This window comes from Myotis brandtii, unplaced genomic scaffold (assembly GCF_000412655.1).
Source record: "Myotis brandtii unplaced genomic scaffold, ASM41265v1 scaffold482, whole genome shotgun sequence".
NCBI classification, from domain to species: domain Eukaryota; kingdom Metazoa; phylum Chordata; class Mammalia; order Chiroptera; family Vespertilionidae; genus Myotis; species Myotis brandtii.
Window position 1 is genome coordinate 325,138 of NW_005368420.1, and position 14,590 is coordinate 339,727.

Here is a 14,590-nt window from a genome sequence, read left to right on the forward strand (position 1 = left end):
CTGGGACCCTTCAGTCCGCAGGCCGACGCTCTATCCACTGAGCCAAACCGGTTTCGGCAACAGTGATTCTTTTGACAATCAAGGACACTGCCATAATCACATTCTTCTTCTTTTTCCACTCTTTTATTCCCACTATATGAGTTTCCAAAGGAACTTTGGAACTAAGGTTTATGAAATAGGCAGTCCCTTCTGTGCTTATGTAACAGCTGGTGGAAGTAGTGGAAGCTGTTACATAAACCTAAAAAATGCAGTTGCTGAGGCCCATATTTACAGTAATAAGTTTATGTATAAAATGTCTGGCCATGACATTTGCAGGCCACATGTTCATGCTTCATTCTCAAGTTGTGGCTACGCTCGTGAGCCATGAGAGTTGCGTAATGTGGCATATCTTCATGAGAGAAAGATTCAAAACTTGTTGCATTCTAAGTAGTGCAGATATCTCTGAGAAATGAATGGCCCTGGTACTTCCCAAGACTTTGGCCAATAATCATCATCATGCTTCAGTCTTTTCAAAATATGCTAGTCTCTCCAGAAATGAAAAATTTGAAGTACTCCCTGAACAGTCAGGGAGGTGTTCATTAGGTTTTTCTCTGTCCATATGTCTACTCTAGTAAATACTGCTTTCACATTTAGCTCCTTCATGTACCTGTTGACCAGGGCATGGGTATCCGTTATATCCTATTGTCTTGGTAACACTATTCTTTTGAATCACTTATTGTCAACAACAATGACTTTTTAACATATTTGGGAAATGTCCACATTTGGGTATAGTATCTGAGGAGGGTTCTATTCTGCTCTGAAATTGTGAAGTGGTTAAGAGCTCATTCTTTTTATCTTCACAAGACCTGATTTTAAAGATAGGCTATAAATCATATGCTCAAAATTCTTTGAAGTATAGGCTAGATGTGAAAGAATGCCATGTAAAGTCAAGATTCCCTTTAGCCCTGAGCAAGTGCCGAGAGTTGCAAGAGACTCCAGATCACCCTCTGAATACCCAGTCATCCTGAATAAAAAGCATGTCCAAGCCCAGTTTCCTAGTTTGAAGTGTATAAATAGGGAGGTTCTTGACAAATAATCCTTTATTTTGCTTCAAATTAATAATATACCATTTTTATTGTATGAGCAGATAGGTCATAGGCCACATCTGCTTTTTCTTCCAATTGTCTGAACATCATTAGATTCCTAGGGATGAGTATCTACTAATAAAGATGCATCCCTTGAAGTATAGTTACTATTAGCAATAAGATGACATGTAGTTTAATATGGGAATGGCCCATTCTCAAGCATCCTACCTGGGAAGTTTTGAAAGAAAAATCAGTTCAAATCTTATCCCTGACCATTTGATTTCATAGAAGAAAGGGCAGGGAGGGAGGCAAAGTAAATAATTTGGATTGTCATTGTCATGGCCCAAGTGAAATAGCTAGTGATCCCATACCTCTGTCTCTCATTTGCATTCCCTGGAACCCAAATCTTTGTCTGAGACACAGTCGTTTGGCCAGACCTCAAAGCTATGCCAGTTTGGACAGTGTTATATTTCTCCCCAGTAGAATAACTAACCCTGCCAGAAATTGGAAGGCATGCATACTAGAAGGACAGTTGCTCCCATCCCTGAGTATTATATGATGACAACTGCCGTTTGATTGTGTCTCTTCCTATTCCTGTTGTTGCTCTTCCTTTAGGAGTGTCCTTACTTTGCAACCTCCTGCAAAGAACAAGGTTTGGTGTTCCTTAGCTGTGGTCCTGCTATCTTTTTAAAGGGGGTATACCAAGGGGAGGAAAATTTCAGAGGTCCAACCAGTACTGTGACCCAGAATCAAGCCCTTACAAAAGAAAAAACTACATAACTACCTTCCCTCAGTCCCTGTTCTCCTGGAACAGCTTTCTCCTGTCATGTTACTCTTTTGAGTCATTGAAGCTAAAGGTTCCAGAGCAGGGTTTTGTGGATCTTTGGGTAGGTCATAGACCTCTGCTGTCCAATGGCTTTTGCACCATTTCCTACTCTACCGTACAGCCCATTTCAAACCTCTGATCCTTTTTCCTTTTTCCTCTATTGTTCACAATATATATACTTATTTGCTCAATCCTAGAATATATGTAAATTATTTTTAGAATAACTAACCCTGCCTCTGTAAAAAGCAAATATATGAACTAGAGAACAATGTTTGTGTTCAGTAATTTTTGTCTTTAGCCTTCCAGTATGAGGTCAAAATAATTTTCTTCAAAATTATTTAGGTTAGTATTTTTCCATCTAGAACTATTCAGTGTGGTTATATTATTCATTTTTATTTTAGTAGGGCTCATATATTACTGCTTGTATTTCCTGTTGGTTTGTCAAATGTTATAGTACTAAAAGTCAGTACTATAGAAAAAAATGTACTCCAAGTATACCTCCTTGAGCCTTTAACCTGTCCCCATGTCCTCATTCTTTCCATCCAGATTCTACTCACCAATCTCATTAGTATTTAGTTTATTTTTTAAAATTTCTTTCTGCAAATTAGCAGATGCATGTATATTTTCTTTTATCCCTTCTTATGTAAATATAGCGTGACATTTTACACTTTCCTTTTTAAACTTACATATACATCTTATAAATCACTCCATATAAGTTTATAGAGATCGTTCTCATTCTTCTTTATTAGCTGCATAGTACTCCATTTTGTGGATATACCTTAATTTTTTCAATCATTCTCTTGTGTATGTGCTTTTAGTTGTTTACATTGTTTTGAAATTATACACATGCATCAACAAATAATCCTAGAAATGGGAAGGCAGTGCTAACTGTATTTGTAACTTTGTTTGATATTGCCAATCCCCTTTCAGAAGGGTTTTGCCAGTTTGCATTCCCACTAGCAATGCATTAGTGTCTGTTCCTGCACAGTCTAAGCAACAAAATATGTTGCTATGCCACACATTTTAATTTTCACCAAACTGATCGGTGACAAATGGCATCTCAGTGTTAATTTGTATTTTTCAAATCTGAATGAATTTGAACATGTTTTAATATGTTTAAGGGCCATTTTTATATTTTTACTTTTGGTCAAATAGGAGTTTAGTATTTATTAGTATTTGTGCACCTGACTAGAGGCCTGGTGCACAAATTTGTGCACGGGTGGGGTCTGGCCGGCCTGCCCCAATCGGGCTGATCTGGCTGGGCCAGCCAGGGAGAGGGGCCGTGGGAGGTTGGCTGGCCAGCTCCACCCCCGATCGGGATGAGGGGTGATCGGGGGCTGGACTGGCCAGGGGGAGGGGCCATGGGCAGTTGGCCGGCCGGCCCTACCCCTGGTCAAACTCCCAGTCGAACTCCCGGTTGAGGGGACAATTTGCATATTAGCCTTTTATTACATAGTATAGTGATTTTAGTTTGTTTTCCTGTAACAATTGATTGGGGAGTGTTTTCAGGGAGGAAAAATTGATACACAAGTCTCCTGGAATTGGACAGAATGTTTATGAATAGAGCTCTTCCTTTTGGTTTTTCTACCAGTAAACTTCTAGTACCTGAACATTTATATGTTTTTAAATAATTGTCTGTTCATGTCTTTTCTTCTTTTTCTATCAAACTTTTGGTATTTTCTTTCCTCAGCTTCCCCTTCCCTCAGCTTCATTGGGGAATAATTCACAAATAAAATGTATGTATTTAAAGTGTACAATCTGATAATTTGATATATGTGTATATTGTGAAATATTTATTGTGAATATAAATTTTCCAAAAGGCAAGGAACTACAATAGTTAAAGTAATTTTGGAAAAGAATAACGTGGGAGGAACCACTCTATTCAATTTTAAGGCTGTGGTATTGGTGATGAGACACATAGATCAATGAAACAGAATTGAGAAACCAGAAATAGAGAATGCATACATGTATGGCCAATGGCTTTTTTACAAAAGGGCAAAAATTTGGGTGGAGAAAGGATAGTCTTTTTAACCAATGGTATTCGAAAGTTTGGTGTATATAGTAAAAAAAAAAGAACCTCAACCTAAACTCCACACTTTATACAAAAATCATCTCAAAATAGATCATAAATTTAACTGTAAAATATAATATAAAACTATGAAACTCTTTTAGAAGAAAACATAGAACATTTTTTAGAAGCTAAGACTTGGTAAAAAATTCTTAAACATGACACCAAAAACATGATCCATAAAAGAAAACTCCATAAATTGGATTGCATCAAAAGTAAAAATCCTTGCTTTGTGAATGACTTTGTTAAAAGGACGAAAAGACAAGCTATGGAGGGGGAGAAAATATTTGCAAACCACTTATCTAATTTAAAAAATTATTCTTAGAATATATAAAGAACTCTTACTACTCACCATTATCAAAGCAAATAATCCAATTAGAAAATGGTCATAAAGAGACATTTCACGGAAGAGGATATATAAAAGTTATATAACTATGTGAAAAGATGCTCTGTTTATAACACTGTCCAAAAATGTGAATGGGAGATACCAGCAGAGAAGCCACTTCTTATGTGTGATTTTCATGGGTACATTGGCTGGTAACTCCAGGCCCACACTCTTCTCTGGATGGCCTGGACATATTGGTATCCTAAAATTATTCCAGTTAAAGACTAGGTATCCCAAAAGTCTCCTCTGTATTAGAAAATGACTTAAATGTGTCCAGTGCCCACTTCTGTTTGTTCATTTTGATATGCCCAGGTTCAAGAGTAGATGAACTAGAATTGTTGAATGAATAAGTGACTCCCAGATAAGGATCTATCTCATAGTATTTAACTCCTTTTCTCCCCAGTAGACTCTGGAAGTAGAACATTTTTCCATAATAGTACATAAGGTGCCTATTCATGGGAAGTGTTATGGAAGACTCATCTTCCCATTGCAAAGTAATCTCTTGGAGCCATGATCTATATATATAAAAGTCTAATATGCTAAGTGTCCGACTGAGCAGTTGACTGACTGGTCACTATGACGTGAACTGACCATCACAGGACAGATGCTCCGACTGGTAGGTTAGCTTGCTGCTGGGGTCCGGCCGATCAGGACTGAGTGAAATGGGGCCAGACGCTCCCTGGAGCCCGCCTGCGGTCCCTCCTGTGATCCCTCCCCGGCCACCAGCCTCAATTGGCCCTGATCAGCCCTGATCGCCGGCCAGGTGGAGGGACCCCACCCATGCACGAATTCATGCACTGGGTCTCTAGTACATATATAATGGGAGGGGGTGTAATAAAGGAGCTCAAAAAGGTTGACAGCTTTATGTCTAGAAGCAGGGTGAAAATTACTTTTAAAGTTGTTCAGCACTTTGATTGATGAAGGAAAATAATTGATTTTTTTTTTCTTCAAGAAAACACTGCAGTCCTGGCTGGGTGGCTTGGTTAGTGGAACATCATCCTATGTACCAAAAGGTTGCGGGTTTGATTCCTGGTCAGGGCATATACCTAGATTGTGTTCTATCCCTAGTCAGGGTACATGTGGGAGGCAACGGATCGATGTTACTCTCTCATATTGATGTTTCTCTCTCTCTCACTCTTTCTCTGTCTCTCCCTTCCTCTCTCTCTCTCAAATCAATGAAAACATGTCCTCCAGTGAGGATTAAGAAAAAACAACAACAAACACTTCAGTGAGATTACACCCCACTGAAAATGACAAAATTCTACTCAAAAATGAAGTTTTGAACTCACAACTAACTTCATACTCATTAGTGAAAAACTGAAAGTTTTTCCTCTAACATCAGGAACAAGACAAAGATGCCTACTGTTACCACTTTTATGTAATATAGTATTCGAAGTCCTAGCCAGAGCAATTAGGCAAGATAAAAGGCATCTAAATTGGAAAGGAACAAGTAAAACTGTCACTACTTCAGGTGGCATGATATTATATATAAAAAATCCTGAAGATTCCAGCAAAAACTGTTATAATGAATAACTTAAAACTAATAAATTCAGTTAAGTTGCAGGATACAAAATTAATATAAAGATGCTGCATTTCTATACACTAATAACAAACTATCAGAAAGAAATTAAGAAAACAATCCCATTTACAATTGCATCAAAAAGAATAAAATAACTAGGAATAAATTTAATCAAGGAAGTGAAAGACTGTACACTGAAGACTGTAAGACATTATAAAAAGAAATTGAAGAAGACATAGTAAATGAAAAGATATTTTATGCTCATGGGTTGGAAGAATTAATATTGTTACAATGTTCATATTACCATAAGAAATCTACAGATTCAGTATAAACTCTAAAAAAATTCTAGTAATATTTTCACACAAAACAACAAACAATCCTGAAATATGTGTGGAACCACAAAAGACACCAAGTAACTAAAGCAATCTTGAGAAAGAGCAAAGCTGGAAGCATCACACTTCCTGATTTCTAATTATATTACAAAGCTATATAACCAAAACAGTATGGGCCCTGGCTGGGTAGCTCAGTTGGTTAAAGCATGTCCTGATATGCCAAGGTTGTAGATTTGTTCCCCTATCAGCACATAGATGAATCAACCAGTGAATCCATAAATACATAGAACAACAAATTGATGTTTTACCCCTCTCCTTTCTCTCTCAAAAAATAAATTAATTTAAAAAACCAATATGTTGTTGGCATAAAAAGAAACTCATAGATCAATGGAACAGAATAGAGAGCCCAAAAATAAATCCGCACATGTATAGACAGTTAATTTACAACAGAAGAGCTAAGAATACAATGGGAAAGGGACAGTATCTTCAATAAATTGTGTTGGGAAAATTGGACAGCCACATGCAAAAGAATGAAACTGGACCACTATCTTACACCATACACAAAAATTAACTCAAAATAAATTAAAGATTTGAATGTAAGATCGCGAAAACATTGTAAGAGGAAAACACTGTAAGAGGAATGTAAGATCGCGAAAACAATGTAAGAGGAAAACATTGGTGGTAAACTTCTTGACATCAGCCTTGGCAATGATTTTTTGGATATGACACCAAACACAAAGGCAACAAAAGAAAAGTAAATGAGTGGAGCTATGTCAAATTAAGAAGTTGCTGTACAGCAAAAGTGAAAAGGCAACCTATTTGTCAATCATATATCTGATAAGGGATTAATACCATATGTCTATATATGCTATGTCTTCATTGTGGGCATGATTTCATCCATGTGTGGTTATGATGATGTGATCTGAATTTTCAGTAAATGTTATTTTAAAAAAAAATTTTTCCTTTCACTGAGTCCCAGAGAATGGAGTCTGATTCCTGCTCTGAGGATATTCCTAAAAGTATTCCTGCAGGAACAGAAGTTGTCAGATCAGTTCAAAGGAGAGACATAGCCTACCCAAGTTTCACAGCAGAGCATGTCACATCCCTGGACTCCAGAAATATTAATATTGGCAAAACCCAAATGTGTTCTTTCCACATTGTAACTTTTCCCACATCTGGATAAAAATCTAGAGCCTGGACTTGGCTATGCTTTGAGGAACTAGGGAAGGGCCTGGGTCTCTGCTGGCCTGAGGCAGCACAAAAAGGACAATAACCACCCAGGGAAGGCAGGTAAAGGGTAGCAATAAATCACTATCAGAGTTTTTTTGGGGAGCAGCTGACTGGGACACAAGTGACTACCAACAGGTTATTAGAATGTGTCAGCATTCTTCAGAATCCCCCAAATACAATGGGGGAGAGAAATCAGGTGAAATGGTATTAATTCCTAGAGACAGTCACACACAATGCAGAATGAACCATTGTCACTTGAGCTTTATAGAAAGTGCTGACCACTGAACATGGAGATTTAACATGTTGAGTTACATCTGCTCAATCCTACCACATTGAAACTGGTCCCTCCCTTACCATAGTCTGTCAAAAAAAATTTTTTTTTTTACCATAGTCTATCTTAATGGAGTTCAACCTTCATTTGCTGGAATTTGAGGTTTTACAAACTTTTTATTACTTACTTGACTGTTTATAAATATTTAGCATTATTGCATCTGAGCAAGATTTTGGTTGTGCTAGGACAGTGGTCAGCAAACTCATTACTCAGCAGAGCCAAATATCAACAGTACTTCTTCAAAATAGACTCACCCAGGCCGAAAACTGACTTCTGCACATGGGCCACGAAGTTTCAATCGCACTGTACCTGTGTGCCCGCACATGGTATTTTGTGGAAGAGCCACACTCAAGGGGCCAAAGAGCCGCATGTGGCTCGCGAGCCACAGTTTGCCGACCACTGTGCTAGGAAGTAGCATCCTGCCCATGGAATGAATCTGGGCCTGTATTTTAAGGCTAGCTCTGGTTAAATCATTCAGTTGGTAAATATTTATTAAGCATCTATAATGTGCTAGGCCCACAGTACAGAATAAGATGGCAACCTGCCACTCCATTATGTCAGCATGTAATAGGAGAGAAGATATTTTTATCAATAATGACTACACAACATGAAGATTCATAATAGTGGTCAGTAAGAACACATTGCCTTCCTCATCACTTTTTACTGAAGAAAAAGGCCCATAAGGTAGTGGAGAATGTAGATTGAGTCATGCCTTGGGAGACATGCAGGTTCTACAACTTACTAGAATTCTCTTTGATCTATTTCCTCATATACACAATGGAGGTTTTGTGTGTAGGTTAGTTGGCAAGACAATGACTATAAAATGTTTAACACAGTTCCTGGCATAGAATGAATAATGTTAATTTTATACTTGCTTTGTGCTCTCATCACATAGAAGCATCTACAACCTCCAAAACTCTGTTACCTATAATTGGAGAGGTTCCTTCTGATATTAGTCAATAACTTATTAATTTCAATAAATAAGTAAAGAAAAATAGAAAAGACAAAATTATAGTTTTAGCTTCTATACTGTTATAAAATTAGTATAAACTTCATTTCCTAGCTCTGGCTGATATTAATCAATCATGACTGAAATTTCATCCCAGGAAGATTAGTAAAGAGGAAGTGCTCTGAAAGCTGCTCTAAAAGGAAAAGAAATCTTTTAGGTATGAAGAGAGTAGGGCTATAGAAAGGGCTTGGAAATACTGGAAGTAATAACTTTAAATACACATAAATCATGTTACACATCTGTCATATTTGAAAAGGTGGATGACTTCAACACTGGCCTCTTGACTCTAGGGCAATGAGGGTCTTCTGGTTTTTTTTGTGTGTATGTTTTTTTAAAAATATATTAATTTTTTACAGAGAGGAAGGGAGAGGGATAGAAAGTTAGAAACATTGATGAGAGAGAAACATTGGTCAGCTGCCTCCTGCACCCCCCCCTACTGGGGATGTGCCCGCATCCAAGGTACATGCCCTTGACTGGAATCGAACCTGGGATCCTTTAGTCCGCAGGCCGACGCTCTATCCACTGAGCCAAACCGGTCAGGGCAGGGGGTCTTCTGTTTTATCAGATATAGTTTCTCTCACTCAGTCTAATAACAAAACAGACCTAATAACTATACCAATGGAATCTGAAGAGATGTCTAATCTGAATAGGGTTTTATTTATTTAAAAACTCATTTCATGAATGCACATTAATAGGGCAAACTAGAATAGTCGATTGCATAAACAACTGTCCTCACATAATAGTTGCTACCTGAGATAAAAACCCAAGTGACAGTAATAAGTGCAGGCACATATAGTAGCATATATCAAACAGCTTAGATGAAAGATGGCATGTTCTGAAAAAGTTTCTGGTGATTGCAAAAATTGGCCCAAGACAAAGACATTGATGTCAGAAGATGCATGTGAAGAGTTCAAATGAAATGTTAAAAAGCAAAAGTAGTAAAATATGTACTATATTAAGTAAACAAAACCTTAATTACTGAAATGAATAATAAAAGTGAGAGTAGCCCTCTTCTCATATTAGTTTATTTTCAAACTAAAGAAAATTTTAGTTTCAGCTTCTATACTGTTATAAAATTAGTATAAATTTTGTTTATACTATTATATAATCCTAGTCAGAGCCATGGAGTTATCAATTCCCACTTCACCTTTGTGTCATTGAACCTCTGGTTCCTGTTCAGTGTTTGAAGTGTTTCATATATTTGGCTTCTTCCTTCCACTACTTGTTTTATTCTTTAGCTCCTTTCTCCTACCCCTCCTCCTCCTCCTGCTCCTCCTCCTCCTCCTCTTCCTCTGCCTCTTCTTCCCCTCCTTCCTCTGGGGCAGCCTCTTCTGGAGGCTCCTCTTCTGGAGGCTTCTCTTCTGGAGGCTTCTCTTCTGGAGGCTTCTCTTCTGGAGGCTTCTCTTCTGTGGGCTCTTCTTTTGAAGCTTTACAAAGGATGCATGAGGCAATACTGACAACTGCTAATATTATGAGAAAAAGTATTAAGAATGATAAGATCATGTTGTCTATGATCTTTTCATGTTTGGCAGGATGGCCAGTGGCAGAACCTCCAGCATCTGTTGGCTGTTCATCAGGTGGCAAACCAGGGGGACCACTGTCCACACTACCCCCTTGTCCTAAGGTTTTGCAGTCAGGGGGTGCATAGCCATACTTACAATGGCAGTGCTTCAAATTGTTGCAAACTCCTTTCCGATCACACATTGCTTCTACATCGCAGTCATACTTGAGCACAGCATCATCAGTGCAGGATGCATTTGCGCAGATTTTCCCTTTGGAACAAGTAGTGCCATATTTCACATTTCCTTCATCATCTTTATCTTCATTGACATAGAAATTCATGGACCAGCAGTAGTTTTCAGGAGAAGGAATCTGGATCACTGTATGATAGGGTTTGATGATTGGCATCTGTCTAATACCTGAACATATAATTTTCCCACACCGCATATTCTCTGTTGTACACTTAACATACTCTTTGTTAGCAGAAGTAGGAAGGCCACAGTTTCCAAACCGGTCCCCTAGCTTGTTTACCAATTCATAACAATTATCTTCAGCAGAAGTTGAAAAGGTCCCAAAATATTCTTGGCATTGATGATTAGGGTTCTTACACTCACCTTGTACACAGTAATATCCTAGACATGGTGTACCATCTTGCATGTAGAGGTTTTCGGGACATTTTGCAGAGGTACCATCACAATACTCTGGGAGGTCACACTCTCCCGAAGCAGGACGACAACTGAAGCCCTTTTCTTGAAATTGGCACGTATCTTTACAACAAGGTCCTGGACTACACTTTGCATCAGCCTTCAGCATACATGTACTGTCACAGCACTTGTTTGTGGCACAGTTACTACCACAGTCACACTGCTCACCGTCATCCACCACACCATTTCCACAATTGGCATCTCTGCGCAAGCGGCCTTTGTGCCGCTGAGGGTTGTTAAATAGGCAGGCCCCTCTGTGTTCCTGGAGGAACTGGTAGAAGTCGTCAGAGCTACAGTTGCTGAAGCCACTTTCTTTAGTGATATTGTCCTGCATGAGGCAGAGGGGTTTGTCTCTACAAATGCAGGCTGAGTGGTCGTGCCGAATACCCAAGTTGTGCCCAAGCTCATGGACCATGAGCGCTGCAAACAGCAGGACATCTTCATGATGGAAGGATTCAACAGCTGCTGCAAAACCACTTGAACAGGCACCATTGAGAAATGCCTGTCCCATACCCTGTGCAGGATGCTGTCCGACAATCATGTGGGCAACATCATGCTTCACACGATGGAGGAGCTTCTCTTGTCTCCAGCTGTTGAAATTCCCGAGTGTAACTTGCAGGTCCACTGGGACCTCTATGAGGTCCCCCTCGGTCCAAATCTCCATTCCAGCCAGCACCACCTCTGTGTTTATTCCCCTAGTGAAGCTGTTGGCCAGGGCAATGATGTGCATCACTCTCTGGACCGTCTCATTGACGTTACTGCCCCACATTTGGAACCGCTGGTTGTTGACCACAACAAACATCTCCACATACTTGGTGAGTGACCACAAGTAGGACAGCTCCTGTAGACCGCCAGGCTTCCTGCTCCCTTGTTGTCGGCTGGTGGACACCACTGTGCTGTCTTTGGAAGTGACACTGCAGGAGACTGGAGCTTGATGGGCCATGGTGTACAACACATGTTCAAACCGTTTTGAAGAGTCCATGGGCTCAATGCCATAGGATTTCCCCTCCTTAATCAGGATGCCCCTGAGGCCTGAACAGGTGTTGACAGAAACAAAAGAACCCGGGAGTCCTTCTATGTAGCCTTCATAGTGACAGTCATGTGAGATGAAAGGCATTTCTTGTCCCAGGATGCCATTGTGGTAGCTGAAGACTGGAAAAAGTTCTTGAAAATAGTCTGTCTTCACTTTCAGGTGAATCAGCTCTTTCTGGCCCTGCATAGATATCACATAAGATGCCTCTTCCCCTGGGTCTTGCCTTCCCTCAACTGTCAGAGCCTTGGGGATGACTATCTCATAGGATGAGTAATATGCTGATCCCAGGTCACTACAGAAGCTTGGCAGGAAAGTCAGTACCAACACCAGCACAATCCCCAACCTGACACGTGAAGATTCTGGCATCAGTACCAGCACCAGGCCCTTCATCTGGGGAGCCCAAGTCTGAAGCACTCTGCCAGTCTCATACATAACCACTTGGTTCTTCTGTAGAGAAGGCAAGGAGGAGGCAGTCTCTCTCACAAAGGCAGCCACTGACATGGCCCCAGTGAATCAGTGGCTGATGCAGGGCCTCTGTCCTTGAGCAGCAGCGCTCCTTGAGGTGCAGACCCTTAGCCACTGGGATTAGTTCCAGGTATATGCTGGCTGCATAAAGGCTGGGTACTACTCCTTCTGATAGCAACTGCCTACCTCTGGCTGTGTCTTTTCTAATCTCTCTGACCTCTCTGTTGTCCTTCAGATAGTGTCCATATTGCAGCTTCCTTCCACAATATTAGCTTCAGTGATCCTTGGCTATAGTCCTTTGATATTGTGTTGATGTAATCACAAAGAAGGACTACAAACTCTAAAATGCAAGATTTTACCTTAAGAAGGAAATAAAACCTTCGTGCCTTCCTCAACTGTGCCACACGGAACACACACCCCCCCCCCACACCCCTCCTGTGTCGGTTGCTCGGCCAACTCCTAATGTTCTAGACCAGGGGGCTTGAAGATCATTGGTGGGCATACTCCATTGCCCATTTCGCCTCATCTAAAACTCTTGCTCTGTAACACATGGGTATCAAACTCATGATGTTCTTGATTCTTCAATGAGGCTTTATAGTAATATGCACATGCCTCAGGCCAGTCGGTTAGATAGGCAAGGGGGTGGCTGTCCTGTACCCCAGGGTAGACCCAAATGGGCTGAAGACCATGAGGCAAGGGACAATACTCCGATTTTTTAAACTCATCAAAATTTAGTCTCTCAAGTTCTGTTTATAACATTGCCAAAAAGGAGATGCCAACAGAGCAGCCTTCACTTATGTGTGATTTTCATAGGTATGTTGACTGGTAACTCCAGGCCCTTCTCTGGATGACCGAGACATATCGATACCATAAAATTATGCCAGTTGAAGACTAGGTATCCCCTTTTTTAGAAAGTGACCTACATGTGTCCAGTGCCCTCTTCTGTTTAATCCTTAGATGCCCAGGTTAAAAAGTAGATGAACTAGAATTACTTATTGAATGAATAAATGATTCCCAGGTAAGGGTGCTGTCATGTATCATCTGTTGTAGTTATTTGTTTGTGCTCTCTTCATGCCTGCCTTGAAAGAATCAAAGTGTCTCTAGAAAAACCCACAACTATGTGGACAAATGGCACATTCATGATCTCAAAATGTACTTCCCTCTTCCTACATTTTGCTGGCCAGTTCACTTTCCTAATGTCTCCGTGCCTCATATTTTATTGAGGAAAAATAAAACCAATAAAGAGTACTTTCACATGGAGACACCACTTGAGTCGCTTGTATCTAAATTTTCCTCTGACTCTGGGGGATAAATTGACCGTACTCCAATCTAAGGCCAATCCTCCTACTTGTGTGTGGGGTCTACTTCCCTTTCAATTTCTCATGGACTTCACTTTTCCAATTGTCCTTTCTTTTTTTTTATAAGTTTCTTAAAAATATATATATTATTGATTTTTTTTACAGAGAGGAAGGGAGAGGGATAGAGAGAAACATCATTGAGAGAGAAACATTGATCAGCTGCCTCCTGCACAATCCTTACTGGGGATGTGCCCGCAACCAAGGTACATGCCCTTGACTGGAATCAAACCTGGGACCCTTCAGTCCACAGGCTGATGCTCTATTCACTGAGCCAAACTGGTTATGGCTCGCTTCTGTCTTTTATTTCTGAAACATCTATTTGTCCCTTGGATCCAATCTCATTATATGCAGTAATGTTTCATCTTTATCAAACCATAACTCTCAGCCCATGTCACTCTCCAGTCACCATCCAAAATCCTTTGAATCATAGCACAGTCACAAAATGTGAGTAAAACATATTTTTCAATAAATTATTTGGAAGAGAACAGCTCAATCACACACAAAAGGACACATGTGATATGACTTAATTTATATGAGATTCCTCAAGTAATCAAGTTCGTAGAGATAGAAAGTGAAGTGAAGGTTACAGGAGCTGGGAAAAGAGTAATAGGACTGGTTAATGAAGACAGTTTCAGTTTGAGATGATGAAAAAGTTCTGGAAGTGGATGTTGATGTTGGTTGCACAACCATGTAAATGTACTTAATGCCACTGAGCTGTACACTTAGAAATGGTAAAGAGGGTTAATTTTATCTTATAAATATTGGA

At 39.8% G+C, this 14,590-nt stretch overlaps 1 protein-coding gene across 1 annotated transcript; it reads right to left on the minus strand.

Moving 5' to 3' along the window:
* Positions 1-8,852: 8,852 nt before the first annotated feature.
* Positions 8,853-13,919, minus strand: LOC106727804 (disintegrin and metalloproteinase domain-containing protein 1a-like). The gene is made up of 2 exons (XM_014547700.1): positions 10,091-13,919; positions 8,853-8,897 (listed from the first exon to the last, which is right to left on the minus strand). The coding sequence occupies exons 1-2, from the start codon at positions 12,500-12,502 to the stop codon at positions 8,853-8,855; spliced, it is 2,457 nt and encodes an 818-aa protein (XP_014403186.1). The 5' UTR covers positions 12,503-13,919.
* Between the last annotated feature and the right edge of the window lie 671 nt (positions 13,920-14,590).